Genomic DNA, 22,349 nt, shown 5'->3' with positions numbered 1-22,349 from the left:
TTTATTCATTAAAAGATATATGAAATATGTTTTATTTAAGCTCTGCTTAAAACTAAAAATGTGATTATTTGTAATCATCAAATTATGTGTGTTATTCTACTGAAGAATTTAAATCTTGATAATCTTTTAGATTTTAAAATATTATACAAACCTTAAAATCAAATAATTTTATTGAACTATTGGTTATTTATAGATTTTACATTTTATAAACATAATTTTAATGTTAACTTTTAAAAATATATTTTAATATAATTATCATAGGTATCCAAGTAATATGTATTATTTTGAATTGTCCTACTTGATACCACCGGTTGTCAAATGTCTTATTCTTCTGAAACTGGCCGGATGGCAATTCCACAAACCTACACGCAAATTTCCAACATTTAAAATATAAATTCATTGTTTTTTACACATTTAAATATTTACATTCATATTTATATTGAGTTAATCCAGTAAATTAAACAGAATTCAAAAGTTAAACTAAAAATAAATTAATAATAATCTACTTTTCTTTCTATTTTTCCCATATTTAAATGTTGTGTTTCATATTTCTTACTATTATCGGTACAGATCGTAGGATATAACTATTAACTATGCTGATAAATCTATATACTAATAACGTGGGAAAGTCACAGTCTATTGCTTAATATATTATATTTTTATGTACCTTTATCAACATTAAAACCAGTAGAGTAAAGCTATGCCGAGCAGCATAGTATTGAGAAAATTGTAAAAAATTTGTTTCACATTTGAATAAAACATGTTTTATTTATTATTTTGATTAGATAACACGCTATGTCCATAATATATTATAGGTACTTAATAAACGTGTTTGCGTTCAGCACTCTTGTGCAACGTTTTGTTCTAAGTTTCAAACATCTATAGTATTTAATTTCATGATGTTTCTTAAATAAATAAATGTATGATGTTAGATCTATAAATTTAGAATTCCTACATTAATAGGCACCATATAAATAATATGTATAATATATATATAAATCTTAGATTATAATATAACAATGCATTAATATTAAAATATAATGTATATTAATTATCGTCGCAGCTGAGCTGTAACGTCGTGATCACGTCCAATTAGCTGCTAGAACACACCACGTACGTGGCGGTGCACGCGTGGTCCGTCCGCCGCTGTAAGATGTTTTTGGTCGCTGACCGGATGGTGACGTCCGTGACTGCGTTCAACTGAACGATCATGAAGTTCTCGAAGTCCACACCGGTGCCGTCGGCCTTTTTTATGCCCACCGCATGCCTGAATCCCAGTCCTCTGCACAGCGAATGGTAATCGACATTTGTGTAGTCTTCAGTTATGCACTGCTCGTGCCAGTGCCCGTACGACCTTACCGCTAACACGCCTTCGTTTCTGCACATACAAAACACGTAAAATTAAACATATATTGGAATATAGTCATTTATAGGTATCACTGCAGTGGCTGTCGTAGGTGTATCACGTACGATAACAACACAATGTGAACTATAAACAATTAGTGAATGCGTCGAAAGACCAACACTTCCACGTTAATTGTAGCTGCAGGTGGCAGGTTCCGTGTTTTTGTATCAATTTAGAGGCGTGACAGGCACAGGGTGGGTAGTGGCTAACGTATAATAATTTAACATTAACTAGTATTTAGTATTTACTGCGATAGGGAAGTACCTACCTATACGAGTAGACGTAGGTATGTTAATGATATGGCAGCAAAAGTAGTGACGTATTTACAGTGGTACTTGACCCCCCAGATTAAAGAAAAAACAGATACATGTTCCTGCAGCATAGTTTGGTAAGTAATAAGTATAGGAATTATACGTCCATGAACTTAACCCACCAACTTAATACGATACTCAAAAAACCAATACCAAAATTTAGTAAATATTAGCAAATTTATTGCAGAAGTTGGCAAACCATTTTTTTCGGAGCTGTAGTGTTTTTTTTAAGAAGGTGCGGGCCAAGTTCAAGCAGTCTATCTACTTTGTCTGATCGTCTCTAAACAAGCACAGGTAGTTATTAAATAATAAGTAAATTATAACAAATCTAGGTATTTTTGAAGTTAGCAAATCAAAATTCTATATTAAGCGAATTAAAAAAAAAAAAAAATTAGACGATTCTGATTTTTCCAGCAAATAGGTACCTAACACATTATTATCATCTTTAAATGTATTACATATTGTTATAATAATTATTATTAATTTTTAAACATCTCTACCACGTCTGTATGAAATGTTTGTTGTATGCAAATATCAGTGTTTAAATCAAGTTAAATAGTGGAGGCATAGTTTGAAATATTTAGGTAATGAGGGTTTTTATTTCATTTTTTAGTGCAAAGCTGTATTTTGAAAAGTACTTCTATAAATATTTTTCATGAATTTACGTTAACAATTATTTTATTGAGTTGTGCACTTTTCATAAAGACGATAGACTTCATTTTATCTAAATATCCAGTGACTAGTTTTGTTTAATCATAAAAAACCATGGCGGGACTGTAAGGCGTAAATGCCCCTAAAGTGAAATAATCATTTTTATTTTTTTTTTTTATTAAATATTACTACACTAATGGCACAAATTTACACAACTTTCGTAGAAGTTGAAAAGTCATAAATTTCCAAAATAAAAATCCGTTTTAACCTGTATACATTTCATTATATGGTGATACAGGTTAAGACAACTAAGTTAGATGTTAACTGGAAGAATCGGAGTTAATCGTATTGAGTTAAAAATGTATAGAATTTGATTATATCCACTACGTAGTCTGTTAAAAATTGTATTATAATATATTAAGCTGAGTTTAGACGGAGACATAATTTACTTTACGGCTTTTATTCAATGTAGACCGTTCGTATACTAGTCTGCACCAGGTTTTATATTTCGTATAAATTATCTTTTAATAATATCATAGTTATAATTTTTAAAGTTTGTCATATTTTTAATGTTTTTTACGAGATTTCAAAGATTTGTTGTTATAAAAACGAGGGTGAAATGTAATATATTTTTTTAAATAATTTACGACGTGATAATAATGAATATATAGCAACGATAACGGGCGTGTCATACCTTTTTCCAGCTGAAGTGATTAATCCAATGCATTCTGCTTCGTCGTCGGATTCGGGACAATCTTCTTCACCGTCGCACACTAGTTCCGATGATATACATTTGTCCGATCTACAGGCAGACGAAATGCATATAAAACATTATTTTTCGTTAAATTATTTATGTATACAATTATATACATAAAAGTAAAAGCGTGTTACTTGTACACTAATACGCTTATTTTATGCTTTTATGTTTTGTAAAACTTACGCTTGACAATGATAAACGTTCGTTCTATTACAGTAACCGGGACAGTTCGCGAACTCTTCGTCCGTCTTGTCTAAACAATCCCAACGTCCGTCACATAATCTTTCCGGGGCCGTGAGCTTTAGATAGTCCACGCACGTGTTTTTCTGGCATGTCTTTGGTTCATCGGTTCCGTCACCACAGTTGTCGATTCCATCGCAAAATGCAGTTTTCTCCACACATTTGTCGTTGTTGCAACGAAAGCTGCCCACGTTGCATACTATATGGAATATATGTGTTTTATAAATTGTAAATTGTTGCAATACAGTGTAAGTATTCTTATTTAGGTAAGTATACCAATATACATTTAGTAGGTATTTTTGTGTTTAAGAAGTGTCATTAGCAACTGCCATAATAATTATACATAAATAATTATCAGTATAGTAATTGAATATTAATATATTTTTCGCTAAACTAGTTAGTTTTTCTGTAATAAATCATTGAGTAGGTACTTGAGAATCTAAAAACCACACATTTTTTAAACTGGGAGTCGAAATAAAATCGTGTGGTATAACGTTCCGAAAATATTCTAAGTGTTCATGGAAATAGTTTTTAATATACCTACCTACCTACCTACTTTTAATTTGTATATATATCCCAATATCCGTATTATTCCTTATTGTTTCTGTCAAAAATCTAGTTTTTAAACATTTACAGTTGTCAAATACTAAAATTAAACTTGTAACTTTTTATTAATTAATATAAAAAAAATGTTGTTGGCATCTTTTAAAATGTTTATTATTTTATATGTTCACAGTAAATTTCTTATGTTAATAATATTGCTTTAAAAGCAGTAAAAAAGTAAGCTGTAGTAGATTTGCGTAACGTGGTTATTACTGAAAATCATCAGTGAGACGCCAGGTGTCATTACATTATAATATTAATTATGATGGAATTTTATTTTTAATAGAATTATAAAACGATAAGCTACTTAACTAACTAATTATTGATTACCAAATTAATAAAATAAGACAAAATCAAGTAAGGAAAATTTCAATAAGTGCATTTTCCCATCACCTCATTGTATTGGATCCTTAATTAAATATTGTATAATTACTATAATCTATGTAAAATATAATAAATTACTGCATAGAGTGTCGTTGGTCTTGCATTTCTCAGAACGTTCTTCGCACATTTTAATCGTTTCGTCTTGTTCGTCACGACAATCCGGCACACCGTCACACACTCTTTCCCACGGAACGCAATCGCCGAGTTCACAGCGTTTTCCTCCACAAAAGGGGATGGGTGTTGGTTTTATGCTTTCATCTACAGAACATGAAAAATGTATAACACAACAATAACGAGCATGTATCATATCATATAGGGTTTTTCAAATGCCGTGTGACAAAAATGGTGGGTATCAAGTTAAGTTCGTCTCGTGTTAATTAGGTCACAAATTTAAAATTATCTACCAATATAATTTATGATCATAAGTGTATATTATATTGATGATTTGGCGTATTTATTTAGTATAAATGTTTAATTTCACTGTAAAATTACTGAATTCTCTCAGCTACACCCTAAATATATAACTATGCATACTTAAGTAAATGTATTCCTTTATGGTTTATAATATGCATAGTACTGTTTCATTCATTTGTAAATTGAAAAATCCTATTTAAATTTTTTGTATAATTTACCAGTAATGATGGCGATTTCGTTCATTAGGTCTTCAGCCATTGGTAACCGGACTCGCGCGTTACGATCGCATAGGTTCATGTCGAACTGAATTGACGGTGCGGCCAGAAACAAACCGAAATTTGACTGACAGATGACCGCGGTCACGTGAGATATATTTTTTCCATTCTGAAATCACGTAGAATACTTATAGATTAGTTAATACGGAAATCCGTCATTCAATGACCTTAATAATATGTACATGTGCATATATTTTGCCGCAGTAGGTATCTACAGTGTACCTATACCTTTATATAACAAATAACAATACCTAATATAATATGTAGTAATTTGATCAATTAATTTAACCTTTTTGTATACACAATAATCTACAAATCCTAAGGGAATTTAGGTTTGTAATTAAAATATTCAAATTTAATTTGCACTTATCAAATATTTTTTGCTATTCAGTAATTTTAGCTTTTTTACTTCATTTATTGATTTATATATATATATCGTATTCTTTCTAACAGTAAAAAGATAAGAACTAATAATAAGGTACTAAAGTATCTTAAAAACCTTTTGCGATCTCAATACCTCTGTCTTTTACACTTTTACAGTATAATATGTTATTTATTTACGTAGGTACTCATACAGTCACAGTCTCACAACTCAATTACGGTTTATAGAAAGTTGTATACACTTACTGAACACGATCGGGGTATTTGTGACACAGTAAAGCATAAAGTGTTAGGGTCGTCGCATAGTCCTGTATCCGGACGAAGGAACGCAACTTCAGTTTTATTATTGTTGCGCCGGTCGTTCATGTAGCCGATCGCGTAGCATGTACCGTTCGGCTGGGGCGACGGTTGAAAGGGCAGCACGTCCAGCGGCGTTACACCTCTGCTTAAAGTTACCGAACTAGCCAAATGAAGCAAATCGAAATCTGTGCCTGGAACTTTTCTGATCCCATCGACTCTTATGATCTGTTCGTATGGTGACTTGATCCGGATGATCGAGTACGTGCTACCACCCAACACTGCCGTTACGTACGACTTGTGTAATCTTGAAAAAAAAAAAAACAAAAATAAAAGATGTAATTTTGGAACTGATGTCTATCGGATGTTTGTCGTGTGCGCACTTTAAACCGGTCCTTTTGACAAGCACCCACGAGTCCTTTAGTAACACTCCGGACTGAACGAGCGTACCGTCCACTAAGATGTCGACGTGCCAATAGTACCGTTTCTCATCTACCGTCTTCCGGCCACTACACACCACGTAGAGTCCTTGACATATGTCGGTGAGTTTCAACTTGTTCGTTTTCAAGGGTAGAGCACTATTCCACGACATTTTCTTGTCGTAGTATTCTGAATGCCTGAGGATAACAACAATACCAAATAATGGGCATTAAAACTAAATCGAGTTCAACGCAATAATAAAAATGTTTTGGGTAAGTACGTAGTAAACCAACACATTTATTTTTTAGGCCTACATCAGAACCGTGGTTATTTTATTATTGTATTCGCATTTAAATGGAACTGTAACTTTGTAGTGATTTTATAGGTTCTGACTTAAAACAAGATAATCGATTTCAATTACGGTTCGTAAATTCATTACCAGAAATAACTATTTCAATGAATTTAAAATTGAAATACTATACTACTCATTCTTTTATATTATGAGTAAAGCGATTAATGTATTGACTTTACATTGATATGTGGTTTTCTTTGTGTATGTGTATATATATGGTAAGTCTTTTTTGAGCAATTTATAAACAATTAATTTTAAATTTTCTTAGTTTTTTATTCATAGAGACGATTATAAATTGATAATTGATGAATAAGTAAAAATAATTAAAATTCAATTTTCGTAACTCATAAGTTATTCATTTTTCAATAAAAAAATATCAACATTTTATATTATTTTTTTTAAGGTATTTAATTGTGGGGACATAGAATTTTTATGAATATTATATATTTTTTTAAAATATGTAGATTAGTTTTAAGATATTATTTATTTATGTATGCTACGACGAATGACTATATTCATACTGTTTTACGGTATTTACAGTAAGGTATTATTTACCCAATAAAAAAAAAAAAATTAATTAACTTAACATAATAATAAAAGTAAAATAATTAAATTTTATAACTTTATTAAAAACTATATCATAAGAAATATACTCAGTGATATAGGCTGGCAGACTGTGTCCATTCAGAATTTTTTTTCGTATAAAATGATATATCATTGAATTTAAATTTAACACACCCATTACAGTGACTAGCAGAGTAGTAACCCATATGCCTACTTTTTATTTTAAATGAAAATATTAATAATTTATACGAGTACCTACTTATATAACAATTTACACTTGTAATTTAAATTATATCTGTAGTATATTATGTAAAATTAAATTTGTATACATATGTATTATGTAGGTATATATATTAAGTACATACTTAAATAAAATACTTACGAGGAATGACCGGTTTTATGCTAAATAAAATAGGTAGTTAGGTACCTAGGATTTATTAAAACTAAAGAAAACTCGTATACAAACAAAAAAAAAAAATCTCAATATATTGGGTTTGATCTATAAATAATTAAATAACGGTTTTGATAAAATTTAAATTTTATCAATGAGTATCATTTTGGTTATTTTCGGTTCGGTTCCCAGCCCAGCCTAACCGTTTTGTTATATTTAAGATTTAACGGTGAACACAATAATATATAGTACGTACGAGTAGCCTAGGCTTAAACACGTTTCGTGTGCGATCTTGGCAACCACATCATTATCGTGCATGCACCTCACCCTCCAGACACCGTTGCGGTTCACTGCCACCATGCCAGATCGTCGTAACGTCGGTCGTCCGGTTGCGTCCGATGTGACGGCTGTAGTGCCGTTCGTGATCGCCACTGAAAATAAAACAGATAGACAATAATACCTAATATTATGGTAAGCGGTCACATTAATCGCAGGTATTTGGGGGCGTTTGACATTTTTCCAACTCGATTATAGTTACCGCAGTGTTTCTCGTCACTGCCGTCGATGCAGTCGACGTGCCCATTGCACCACGCTTTTCTTTTGATGCATTTTATCGGCCAGCCGCAAGTAGTCTCGTCAGTTTTGCACTTGGGCGTAACGCAACCGGCCTCGTCCGCACCGTCGTGACAGTCTACAACCCCGTCGCAGATAGCCGACGAATTGTACATGTTCGCCAGTCTCGTTTTGCAGTCGCAGGACTCTTCGTCAGTCCCGTCCTCGCAGTCCACCGTGCCGTCGCAGCGGTGGTTGGACAACACCACTTGAGATATTCTGAAAAGATACGTCATTGAATCAACTTTAATAGGTATCATACACGCAATGATTGTATTCGAGTATTGTCTTGATGCCCAAGGCTTGGTGCTTCTTTCAGATAAAACTAGTTTTGGTATTCGATTTAATTTTGAACGTTGCGGTCTCTACAGATCGTCGTTATTGTGTAGGTACTAGGTACTTATAGATTATAATTTATATTTTACGTATGATTCATTATTTGATCAATTTATTGGATAATAATAATAATAAAAAAAAAAAAAAAATTAAAATCTTCATAAATAATTATTGTTAATAACATTTATCAAGAGTTTTCTGTAATAACATATTTTTTGTTTTAAATATTATTTTTGACGAATAAATTAATAATGTATTTTTTTTTTTTTAGTGTTTCCGATTCCATATATTGTGTCGCGATACAGTTTTTAATTTAAGAACCGATTATTTTTGGTTTCGTTTTTCATATTTTACCTTTTACAACTGAACGTTTCTTCGGTAAACTGGTTGTCGAAAAGTTGTCTTAAGGCGTTGAAAACCGTATCATTTAGTCTCGTTATATTATTACTATTAATTTTTCCTTCGATAACCGCATCGGTGGTTCTATTTTCGATTTTAACGAGGTCTCTGTCCTGGGAAGTAGTGTTGACGTCATATTTTGGTAATGGTGTTGAGATCGTTCCTACAAATGCTACCGTTGTTGGTGTTCGTTTGGAATTGGTGACCGTGAAATTCGTATTAAAATCTCGCGATGGCTGTCCAGCACTTTTTAATTTACTGTACTTCAAATTGCTACGATCAGTATTTCTTGACCGATACAAATTTACATGATACTGAGAACCTGTGTAATCACAATTTTGTTCGTCTTCCGCATTCATACAATCCACATACTTATCACATTGACGTTTTGTTGGAATACATTGTTTTCCGGTATTACATCGAATTCCTGGACAATATTGTAATGGACGGTCTAGTGGCAAATTGAACTCTTCTGAAACAAAATAATCAATTGAACAGGTAAAAGTAAGTATTGAGTATTGAATAAAAATCTATAAAAATGATACAAAAATTAAACACGATCTAATTTATTTTTAACTTACCAGTAGCTTTAATAATCCAATCCATATACAATGCGACTCTAGTGTATACTCCGGGTTCCATAGGTCTTGCGCATCCTTCACCGTGGCTAACTATGCCAGCCACATACCATTTATTCAGATTGTTGGGCTCTCTGCAAAGTAGCGGACCTCCACTATCTCCTTGGCAAGTATCGTGACCACCACTCAAATATCCGGCACAAATTTCTTTACCCTCTATATCAGATTTATGCGTACACTCGGCTAAAATCGGCACTTCTACTTCTCGCATGTTGTCCGCTAAAAATAAAAATCGAAATTACAGTCAACCGTTTTACATTATTCTTTTAGTGTTTTAGCTTTTTTCGCTTACGATCTGGTCCATGTTCGACCGTAGCTCCCCAACCAACAGCTGTACACATTGTTCCCGGGAATGGAATCCAATTCAATTTATTATCAGGCAAACACACTGGGCGAACCCAACGGTTAAATTCTAGACCGCGATCCAATCGTAATACGGCCAAATCGTTTTCCATGGTTGATCTACTATATTGAGTGTGGATTATTGCGTGTGTTACTATTCTCGATTGTTCCATTGGTGAGAACGAAAATCTTCGCAAAATTCCGGCTTGTACTTCATAAAAATGTTTATTGTACCTAAATACAAATTATAACAAATTATATAACATTAATTTGAATAATCAAAAGAAAGATATTAATTTAAATAATAATACAATAATAATAATCGCGTAGGTATAACGTTTTGTCCTTACTGATTAACGCAGTGCGCAGCAGTCAACACCCATTGATCATTTAATATGACACCACCACAATGAAATATGCCGTCTTGGTAAAGTGCAATGAGCCACGGCCATGCGCCAGGGTTGCTGGCGACGCCTCCAACTACTCTCGGATCTTTTGACCTTGTAAAGCGCGAGGTGATGTTATTCGATGACTCTAAATACGAGCTTCTTCTCAATCTATCAGGATCAATATTTTTGTTGAATTTAAGATCAGAACGTATGCCACAAATTTCTTGTTCACATTCGACAAAGATCCCTTGCTGCTTGCATTCGTTTGATAGTATAATTTGATTATTTTTATCGATATTGATATACGGACCGTCATAAGTAGTCAGCTCATTTATAAACTGTATTTTATTTGGCCTAGTTACAAAATCAAAGATTTTTGTTTAAAATATGAATTCTATTACAATAGAGCAGCGTATCATAAAGGTAGTTTACTTCGACATTTCTCCAGATTCAACCGTACACGCTTTTTCCGCCCATGTATCAATGTTATCGTTACCACACATCGGGTACCAATTTCCTTTCCAGTTATGGTGCAGGTAACCGGACGAGTATGAGATGAAAAATATCTAATATGTATAAAAAACAAAGTTAATAATATATAAATGTGTATATTTTTGTTAATAATATTAAATTTTATTAGGCAGTTTTTAAGGTAAATAATTTACATATAATATAAGAAATTATTTGAAATATCTATAATTTTTGTTTATTTATTTATTATTTTTTCTATTATCAGACATTTTTTACAACTAATAACATATTATTTTAGGTAGGTACTATAAATCTTTTTATAATTATATGATATTTATATCTTACTTTCATACTGATTAAAAATTAATCAATTTTTTTTTTTAAATTCATATCTATAATAATAATTATTTTTTTTTTTTTTTTTATTTAGTTGACCCGCGGCTACTAAGGCCATTGGGTTTTTTTAAGTAAGGTTGGTTCGGTAGGTTGTATTTTTTACGATTGATACGGTTGATAGCAAACACGTGTATGTGTGGCAAGGTTTTTAACCACTATGATCCCGAATGGTCACCCATCCGAGAGCTAGTAGCTGTGGCCGTTACTTACTCCCAGTGGCATTCCGCAACTGGAAGCAGCCAACGCGCCACGCCAAGCCACATAATAATTATTATAATATAAATAATTATATATTTATATTATAATTATTATAATATTGAATTATTATAAAATATTTTACATCTAATTTTTATCCTGATATAGTTAGTTTTAAAATAACAGTTAATTAAGACAGGGGTAGAAATATTAATATGAAAAAATAAAACAAATTACAATTGCAAAAATTTTGCAAAATAATATTACGTAGTCTAATAAAAAAAAAAAATTGTTATCGAAACTCACTTGATTAGGATTTTCGAGATGTCTAGATAGTAAAGTGCATTCTTCTTCATCGCGGCCGTTAGGGCAATTTTTAATATAATCACAACGGTTTTGTCTTTCGAAACAGCTGGAACGCTGTGAAACAATATCCCAATCGCCACAACTAAACGTTTCGTTATTGCAACCTAAACATAATAAATATACACATATTATGTGTATTCAATATTTATATTTTTGGACAAATGATTTATCGACAGCAATATTAGTTGTTAGGAATCAGTGCTATGTGCCATACCGAAACAACCCAATTCGTCTTCACCGCTCGGGCAGTCATAATATCCGTCACATAATTTATCTTTGTCTATTCGCTGTTTGCAATTACATTGGCTTTCATCACTCGCGTCATTGCAATGTATTCGTCCGTCGCACCAGTTTTCGGTGTCTACACATCCGGAATTGTCTACACATGGAAACGTATTCGACGGACATTCGAGATTACCTGCGAATCAAAAACGAATTCGATTAATTTGAATATATTAAAAATATTATAATATTACGTTACGCAATATTATACGATGTCAAGTGGAATCATATTTATTTTATTACCTGTTAAAATGTCGTCATTGTTTCTTGCGCTTTTGGCCCTCGTCACGGATGCGTTTTTCGTTCTGTTATCGTTGTTTTTTATAGTTTGGTTCGAAGTATATTCATTATTTTTGTTTACGTTCACAGAATACATACAGTGCAACCTGTTAGATTGCCCCGCAAAATCGGCGACCGAACAAACTACGTCCGTTCGACAAATTAACAAAACTGGATAATCGTTTTGAATCACCGTGGCAACAGGCGGTTTTTTTTTATATGTGTTCAGCGACTGTGCCGAATACTGTATTGTATTTTTATTCATATCTTGTTTATTTTGTTGGTAATTCACTAAATTTGGCGAACACGGTACTGGATAAAAGCATATTGGATACGATTTCGGTAGTACTTGTTGCTGTATCACTTCAAGCTGCTGCAAAGTACTTTTGTCGTCGCCTTTGTTGCTGAGATTTGAATGGTTTAAGTTTTCTACGTTAGTGTTACCTATAATTGTTGAATGATTAGTATTTTGTTCGTTCTTTTGTTTATCGTCATGATTTTCACGGTCTTCTGATGAAGTTCTTTCTTTTACAACTATATTTTCGTCATTTTTATTGGAAGTTGACATTTCCGTAATTTTTTCGTTATCAAATATCAAGTCAACTGTTCTTTCCGTAACATTAGTGTTATTATAATTATTATAATTATTATCGTTAGGTTTTGGTGTTTCTGTAATTGAGTCGAAAGTATTTTCAATTTTTGATATCGATTCTGAAGTTGTTTCTGTAACATATGTTTTGCTATAACTGTTGTCAAGTTCTGATATTTCTATAGTCAAAACTGAAAAGTTTTCATTTTCATATGTCGATTTTGAAGTTGTTTCTGTAGTATATGTTTTACTATAATTATTGTCAAGTTTTAATATTTCTGTAGTCGATCCTAAAATATTTTCATTTTCAGATGTAGATTCCGAAGTTGTTTCTGTATTATAAGCGACATCATAATTGTTATCAGGTTCTGATCTACTTATAGTCAACTTCGAAGTATTTTCATTTTCAAATATCGATTCCGGAGTTGTTTCTGTAATATAAGTATTATTATGATTATTTTCTGATTCCAATATTTCTGTAGTTGACTCAGAAATATTTTCATTTTCAGTTGTAATTTTTAAAATAACTTCTCTATTCAACTCTTTCTGTTGTGCAGTAGATAATCTGTCATTATTTAACTCTGTTGTTTGAACAGTTTCGTTTAAATCCATAATATCTGTTGAACTGGTTGGCATATCAGAAGTAATATGTGTTTGTAAGTTTACATAATTGTTGGTTATAATTTCAGTATGATATAATATTTGTGGTTCAATAGTTATTTGATCATTATCCTTAAGTTTTATAGAATTAGTTACCATATTGGACATTTCCGGTGACAGGTCTCCTTTTGTATCGACAGTTCCAATGTTGTCTCTCTGAATAGTGGTATCTTCGAGTGTTGATAATAATGCAGTAGTAAATTCATTTTCTCCGGCTGAAGTCGTAGTAATGATTTCGTGATCAGAAATACTTCTAAACTGATTAGTAACACTTTGAGGTTTGTTATTAGGAATTGTAATTTTTTTTGATTCTTTTATTTTTTCAATTGTACTAGGTGTATGTTCATTTAAATTTCCTGACGCGAATGTTACTTTATCAAATGGTATTTCTGTTGAACGTGTAACTTCAGTTGTGGTGTCGACCATCGTGATAGTGTCTAGTGGACATTTACAACGGCATATTCCATTGTTATCAATCATTGATAATGCTTTAGATATTCGATTTAAGTCCTCGTAGATTTTATTAAATTTTCCTTTCATTTGTACACAATCAACAATCGTAGTTGTTTCATACAGACCCCGTTTTTCTCTATTAAATTGAGTATCTAACCGAGTTAAACTATTGTAAAGTCTTTCTATTTCATTCTTAAGTTTTATTATTCTATTATTTAATTCACATGAGACGGATATTTCTTGTTCATGAACATCATCTAAAACCGTCCGATAATGTCTAATTTTTAGTTGGCCTATATTGGGTATTTTGTTAGAACTCACGTTGAGTGGTGATGGTGATGTGTCATTTAAATTAATATTTGTATTTAAAATCCTACCTGAAATATTGAAATCCTCATTGATAATGTGTCAAAATTTTATATATTAGTGAAGTTGCATGAAAAATTAATTAATAAAAAGGTTTAATAAAACGTAATGGACCAACTACCAAGGGCCATTAAATTATGTTTAAGGAACTATAAGTTCACTATTGATTCATTAAATGGTTATTGATTGTTTATGCAACTGATAAATAATATGTTAAAGTAAATATAGGACGTACCTTGATTAAAAATATCGTTTACCACGAAAAATATTGATAAACCGATTAAAGCAGTAGAAATTAAAACTGATAAAATAAAGCATTTTCTTTTCCAAAATGGCATATTTTTTTTGTACAGCAAATTTAATTTAGTAGAATTGGTACTGGACATTCCTATACCTATGTGAACGAAAGAACTATAATAAATTACACCTAAAATATTTGCATTTTTTATATTTCTTACCTGTAATATTGTTGAATGACTGTGGTTGATGTAGGTTTTCTTCAAGTACAACGCATAAAAATTAACATTTCAGTACTCCATAAACTATCAGATGTATTTAATAAAATCAATTTCTCATATTATATATTTTAAATAATTTTATAAAAAAATAAATTAAGAAATTAAAATATATTTGTTATAGAACTTTGCACATTTCACGATGATAGTTGTTTAGTGAATACGTATAAAAGACGACTGAGGGCAGTTATGTGCTGAACCGACACTTGTTAGTAACGTATTATAAAAAAAAAAAAAAATCATAAAAAAAGAACAATACATATAGGTATCATGTTAATAGAAATATTGCTTCATTCATTGACGCCTGGATTTGTATTAAAATGCTTTGCATTGCATAAATTGTGCACGATTACTGTAGTTGGGTGTTTTGAAAACTGGATAATAACAATTTGCATATTATAGTACATTGCTAAAGAAATTCCTCCAAAAAAAAAAAAAAACTGTTTTTTGGTTAATAAGTAAGTATATTCCAATACTTACTAACAATAATATAATATTTGTATTCAATTATTTTGGTATTAATTTAATTTTAAAATTTTAAAAATATTTTAGTTTTATTAACTAACACATCATACAACATATTTTTTATGGTTTTATATACATTATTATATATAGTGTAAAAAAGTTTAACATACTTCTGAGCTCTGGGTAGTGGTAGTGACTAGTGGATACCAATACAATCAATACATATAGTTTATTAATATCATAACTATAATATAGTACATTTGATTTTTTTTTTGGTTTATAATAATAATTTATTTGTATGTACTTGCATCCTAAATATACAATGTATAATGTTAATTTATCTGCGTAAAGCAACAAATTAAATCCATACCTACACAGACAAAAATAGAGTCGAATACTTGTGAGATTTTAAACTTTTAACCTGGGTATAATAACTGGTTTAACCTATTTATCGAATTAAGTAAAATAAACTAATAATAATGTAAATATAATTTAACGTAAACTATTCTTGGACGTGAAAAAAAAAATACTTTGATTCTATTTAAGTTATTTATAGATAATATAAAATTTTAATTTTTTAATTTTGATTTTGACTTATGCTGATACGTTTTTTTAAATCAAAAAACTTGAAAATGTAATCTAAGGTTCCTCATAAATTTTTATTCTAGAATTAAAAAAACATAATTTAGCTTAAAGCCATACACATGTTTTATGAGTGCGCACTAAGCCAGCAATATGCATCGTTATATGTATGTATAGGTTATTACTGTAGTACATAATATATTATTTAATAACTTGTTATTAATGTTAATTTATTACTTATATATGTACAAAAAGTAGTGCATGATAGGTATATTATATATATTATATATATTTATATGAGTGACACACATTGGGTAAATTGTAATAATCAGCATTTAAACATTTGTTATTCAATTTTTTACTATTTGAAATAAGTATAAACAATATACACGAATAATGTTATACTTATCTTCAATAAAAATACTTTTAATAAAATAACTAAATGAATAAATTATGTACACAATACATAAATGCATTTTTTATTTAATTAATTTAAATAGTTTTATTATATTTTCTACAATTGAAGGTGAGTTTAATTAAAAATATATTTTTTAATTTATATATTTAAAAAAACATAGGTATTTATCTAAATAAAATAATTTAATGTAAATAATTAGTTAATTATCATATTTCTAATAGTTTATAGACGCGAGACGCAACATTGAAAGAATTTCAATGAATAATCAATTTATAAAATTACATTCAATGTCCGGAAATGAAAAAAGATCAAATTTTCAAAATTTAAGCGATTAATCATTTTTATTTAGCTTCATTCCATCAGATAATACTAACAGATTTGTATTTATTATTAAAATATTGTAAAACATAATAATATACGGAGTAGTATAAGCATATATTTTAGTAATAATAGTTAAATTTAAATCGTTTAATAGGTTTTTAAGCTTGCTCTTAAATTATTTGAGTTATCTCATATAGCTGATTTAGATAATTTGCTCTAACAGTGGGTGACGTGCTTATCTCAATCCAAGAATAAATGTTGAAATTAGTTATTTTTGCAACAATACAAGTATACTAGAAGAAAATTAAAAAAAAAAAAAAAACTAAAAAAATACTTTAGTTTTAATAATTTTATTATTTTTTTTAATTCTTAAATTTTATTAATTTATTTTCTTAGTCAATTCAATGAACTACTTATGATTGTGTGAACATTTATTTTTATGTTATAAATTGATATTGAATAATATTTATAATTTTTTCCAATCTATAAAAGTATTAGGAATTTATATTAAACGTTTATTAATATATTTATACCTGACAAGAACATAAAAATGTAATTTTTATCAATGAAGAATATTCTTTTTTTTATGTTCGAGTTATAGCCATAGCTCATGGGTGATGGGTATTATTTTAGAAATACTATTATATTAATATTATATACAGAAAAATTATCTTTCTTTCTTAATAAATTTAGGATTACATATTTTGCAATAATTAAATCAAGACAAATCACTCAAATATCAAAAAAATGTTATATATGTTTCAAAAAAAAAAATTTATAATAAAATAAATAATTAAAAAAATTTATATTTTCTATCCGGACTATATCTCAGAAAATTTTTTAATCACAATATTGTTATAACTATACGTAAATACAGTCTTCGAAAAAATAACAAGAATTTGATTAATCGGAAATATAATTTATCATTTATATAAAAACATTGGAACCATGATGTACCTATATAAAATGTAAAACAGTTAGCACATTGTTCTATATTTTTACAATTTTATTAAATAATAACTAATATTTTCTAGCTGTGAACTTAGAAGTTATAAATATTTGTTATTTACTGTTGTATCAAGCAGGTTTATTTAAATAAATAAAATTCTACTGAGAAATAAAATTATTTATTAGATTTAATTAAATATATATTATTGTTTCTATAATATAAACTATATAATATTCTACTTAGACTTTCTTCGTACTTCATAAGCATGATTTATTGTTTTAGGTTTTTTTTTTGTTCCAACTATTCTTTAAAATGTTAATATCTTAACCTAACAAAAAAAAAAAAATAATAGTAATAACAGTTATTCATATTTTGAGCATTAAAATATTCGTACCTTTATGGCTTTATTACTTTATTTTTAGTTTTGTTTATTTTAAAATGAATGTTTGTGAAGTAGAAATTGTTTTGTAATGGTGACACATACAAGGCCATAGTTAGGTATTAAATTTTCAATTTTGATAGAAATATTAAATACACAGTATACATCAATGGTGCTGCTAGAGGATCGTTAGGTCCACACTCCATCCTACTAAGTTATTCAATTTTATGAGTGTTAAGTATAATTACCAAAACATTACAACATTATTTATATTTGTTTTAAAAATATGAAATTTGTACTTTTTATTTTTTCACTTTAATGCAATTTAAATTTTGCTGGAAATCAAATATTTGCACCAAAGGTGACTGGTATAAATGTATCATTTAATAAATACTTTGTACAAAAAAAGTAAAAATAATATATTTAAAAAATTAATAGTTTAGAATACAATATCTTAATTGGTTACAACAATTTAATCAATCAAATTTTAATTTTATCTTTATGAAATTGTTTACTAAATAAGTACATTTATTAATCATGTTTTAGAAAGCTTATTATGGAATATTTATGATTGGATTCACTGTGAGCTAAAAAATATGTAAAATATAATAGCCCCTTCTTGGGAATCTAGAGAAACTGACGACAAGTGTTAATTGTTATTTTATCATCATCGATGCAGTTCACCGATTTGACAATAAACTTTAAATAAAATCTACTAAAACTACATAAATTAAATTAATGTATTGATGCTTAGTGCTTACATAATATATTAAAAGTTAAAGTGTTATTTTACTATTGTTCTATTATTTATACAAATATAATATTAATATCTCATACTTCTATATTTTTATGAGGTAAAAATAATACATTCGTTGTTGCATCGAATATCAACAAAGAATCAAAAAAATAAAAAAAGCGGTGAAGTCGCGGTGTTGTGTAACATAAGTTTCAACTTTCAAATATATACCATCATTGCTTATTCTGTAATTAATTTTATTATCGCTGTAATATGAATTCATGAAACTATGTAAACCACGATAAAGAAAAACGATTCAGAACAGAGAAAATCTCTACGTCTAAGAGTATTTTATAATTTATTTATATTACTGTCTATTAGCTGGTAGTATGATGAACTAATTTTTGCCAAAAAAAACAAAACATTTTAAGTCCCTATTATATTATTTGTAAATATTTATTTTTAAAATTTAAGTTTAATTATAGAAGAAAAATTAAATTTAGATTTTTTTAATTACTTTTACTTACGTAATGTTATTATTATGATATGTTTATTTTCTTCAAAATTTGAATTTTAAAATTTAAATGCTTAAAAATAAATTGTTACTATGTATTTTTGATATTTTACATTTCTATAATAAAATAAATTATTAAAAATCTTATTATCAATTAAGCATTTTGATAAAAACAATTTTTTTTATTAGTATTGATATAGATAGAACACCAACATTTAAAATGCTTATAAATAGAATAAGATTACTCTAAATATTTGAAAAATTGATTGTTGATATGATAATTTAACATGTTGATTTCTTAATACGTAACAGTAAGATACGGTTTGCCTTTATTTTGTCATTGTCATAAACAATTGTATTAAGGCCTAAGGGTGACCGTTATCTGTGACAGACAATTTTCTGTTATTTATTGTATTTAAGATTGATTTTCTACAGTATTTAAATATGTTGAGCATATCATTGTAAACCGATATCGTTAGGTACAATCCACTCAGAATTTAAAAATGAGAAATTTATAAGGAATTTAAGTGAAAATTAGAATTCTAATTCTTTAATAGAATAATTATTATTTATTGCATCCATTTAATAAGGTCAACACAATTTTAAGGAACTAAAGTTTTCAGTACGTAATTATCTTTAGCTACTTCTTAATTCGCTGCACAATATACACTACACAGGCCTTTTTGAACACTTCCAAATTTCAATCCAAATACAAAGATAAATGTAAGTGATCCAATATTTTTTAAGTAACGTGCATAATATAGATAGACTATAGATTATAGAATATAGTTAATTTCGTATTGATTGTTAGTTAATTATACATTTTACTGGATTCATTCTTTAATGAATTAATTTTTATTTTTAGGTAATTTTGTCATTAACCATTACCTTTTTTGTATATTATATTATTATTAGTTTTATTTAATTTATTAAATTATGATAAAAATAAATAATATTGAAAAAATATGCAATTAAACTTTGTAGGATAAACATTAAACAAATATAAAAGTATTTTTATTAGTTTAATCATAGTAATTTTTAAAGTAATTTTTTGTCATACCGAAAAACATTCTTTAAATTGTTGATGACTGTAATAAAATTGTTAATTACTTATTTTGTGCGATCAAATTGCATTCTTAACTATTTTCCTTATACAGCAATAAATAATAATATGAGTTTAATGTTTAGTCATCATCGAGACATTGACAACTACGTAAATACATTAATAATGTGAATGGATACCAGCTACTAAATACGCTATACTCTTATATCTTACGAAATTTTTGTTAGTGTTTTATTTAATAATAATAATAATTATATTTATCATGTATTTTTTTAAATTGCTCTGAACTTAATCTCTCCGATACATAATATGTTTTGAATTTTTAAGAATAATTTTATTAAAATACATATAATTTTAGAACTGTTTTTGTTATTTATGTCATATTTATAAGTTTTAGTTGATTTAAAATATTGCTATCTTTCTCTAATTTCTGCATGAGTTATGAATTTATGCGCTTTCCGTAGAGTGGGTGCTAGTATATATGAAATTGGACCTATCGTTTACTTCTTGGAATGATGGCTGCGTGTCATTTAATAGAATAGGCGACCTTTGTGGATCACATTTCAGTGAATACACTGTGCCACGTGCCACTCCTGTTCTAAATCTCAACTATCTATATGTTAAGTTTTCGTTAAAATTTTAAAATAATTATATAAACGAACTTTATAAGTTGAATACTGAATATTATATTTAATTTAGACTCACGTAAATAATATAAGCCTATTCTAGTTATTAAATATTAAATGTTTTTTTTTTTTTTAATAAAGTTATAAAAATAAAATAAGTATTCTCAACATGGTACTATAAATTATGTTAACGTGACAAAATGCATTGTACACACATATGAAATATGTAAATATGTATATATATATATATATATATATATATAAATATTTAAGAGAAAATTTTATAAATATGTATGTTTCATAAATAATTCAAAGAAATTGTAGTAAAATATAATATCAAAGAGAACAAGATTATTATTTTCATAACTTTGAAGTTTAGTTAAAAAATATAACGCAACAAACAATTTAAATTATAAAAACTTAAATTATAAAAATATTTCATTTAATAATTTGAAATAGAATTTTTAGAATAGATATGTTGTAAATAGTAAATACAAAAAATAGTTATACTAAATAATATTTTTTTTAATTTGTAACTAGTTTAAAACTAGATATAAAAATGTAGAGGACATGTTTAAATAATTTATCTGTTGAATATGTAGGTATATATTAAAAAATAGGAAACTAAAATTTATATATATATATAGTGCCAGCCCGAGTTATTATTGCGCCCCGGGCAAGTTTTTAAAAGCGCCCTTAAAAATGTAGCTTAAATAACATTTTTATTGTTTTAGACAATTTATTATTGTAGATGATTATATTATTATAACACACTGTTAGTAATTCAGTTAATTCTTTCAGTGCATCTATTATTTGTGAGATTTCATTTTTAACCGCATTAATACAATCTATTCAACATTCCCATCGAGGCCTTACATTATGGCTAAACGGATAAAGATTTGATGTGTTTTTTTAAAATATACCAATGACCCGCAGATGCAGAGAACAACACGTATATTCGTTGAATAATTCCAAAGAAGTTTTTTGATTCGATAGAGCAAAAACCACTATCTTCAACTACTAAGCTCAGTAAATGACAACCACATGGCATAAAAAAAGCTCGAAAATTGACTCATAATATTCTTGCTTGTACGCCTTTATTTTTACTCTACATATTCGCCACATTGTTGTATCCCTGACATCTACTGTTACTTAATTCTAGTTAATAATTATACATTATTATATAGTCTCAAAAATTCCTTCACCAGACAAGTCATTTATTAGTTTAAACATTATAACATTTTCTTTAATGTAAATTTCTTATCTATATCAAAAAAATTTTAAATCAAAGAAAACTGTTTAACGTGATTAATGTCTTGAGTGCAATCCAGCATAATATTTTTGAACTCGATCTAGTATATTGTTTTGGTAAGTTTAAAATTATTATACAAATAATTTAATTTTGAATAGTTTTTCCATAATAACGAAAATGCATTTCATGATATATTACATGACGAACGCGTACATTCATACCTAACCGTCGGCGTTAGATAAATTGGTACGGCAGTAGTGACGACTGACGATGATTAAATAAGCCATTGTGTCTCAAAATTGTCGTCACGG

At 28.4% G+C, this 22,349-nt stretch overlaps 1 protein-coding gene across 2 annotated transcripts; it reads right to left on the bottom strand.

Annotated features, from left to right (window-relative positions):
* Nucleotides 1-985: 985 nt before the first annotated feature.
* LOC112591028 (serine protease nudel-like) lies at nt 986-14,807 on the bottom strand. 2 transcript variants are annotated; one of them, XM_025334655.1, is made up of 19 exons: nt 14,677-14,807; nt 14,454-14,612; nt 12,115-14,229; nt 11,804-12,007; nt 11,530-11,693; nt 10,594-10,727; nt 10,123-10,515; nt 9,723-10,006; nt 9,374-9,649; nt 8,748-9,264; nt 7,984-8,276; nt 7,702-7,876; nt 6,102-6,335; nt 5,668-6,025; nt 4,984-5,149; nt 4,430-4,609; nt 3,308-3,563; nt 3,062-3,169; nt 1,093-1,378 (listed from the first exon to the last, which is right to left on the bottom strand). In XM_025334655.1, the coding sequence occupies exons 2-19, from the start codon at nt 14,602-14,604 to the stop codon at nt 1,093-1,095; spliced, it is 6,294 nt and encodes a 2,097-aa protein (XP_025190440.1). In that variant the 5' UTR covers nt 14,605-14,612; nt 14,677-14,807. The 2 variants fall into 2 exon arrangements, with proteins under 2 accessions (XP_025190441.1, XP_025190440.1); XM_025334656.1 differs by lacking the exon at nt 14,677-14,807 and having other exon boundaries at nt 986-1,378; nt 14,454-14,604.
* Between the last annotated feature and the right edge of the window lie 7,542 nt (nt 14,808-22,349).

The sequence above is a fragment of the Melanaphis sacchari genome, unplaced genomic scaffold, assembly GCF_002803265.2.
Source record: "Melanaphis sacchari strain LSU unplaced genomic scaffold, SCAv2.0 Contig128_pilon_pilon, whole genome shotgun sequence".
Classification (NCBI taxonomy): Eukaryota; Metazoa; Arthropoda; class Insecta; order Hemiptera; family Aphididae; genus Melanaphis; species Melanaphis sacchari.
The sequence above is the reverse complement of the archived record's forward strand: the minus strand, read 5'-3'. Positions and strand labels throughout refer to the sequence as shown.

What these genes read in the sequence shown, in the direction of transcription:
- LOC112591028 (XM_025334655.1), bottom strand. Translation starts at nt 14,604, where the DNA reads ATGTCCAGTACCAATTCTACTAAATTAAATTTGCTGTACAAAAAAAAT. An exon ending in GAATCTGGAGAAATGTCGAA is followed by an intron (nt 10,516 to 10,593) that starts GTAAACTACCTT and finishes TTTTGTAACTAG; the next exon opens with GCCAAATAAAATACAGTTTA. An exon ending in CAGTGACGAGAAACACTGCG is followed by an intron (nt 7,877 to 7,983) that starts GTAACTATAATC and finishes TTTTATTTTCAG; the next exon opens with TGGCGATCACGAACGGCACT.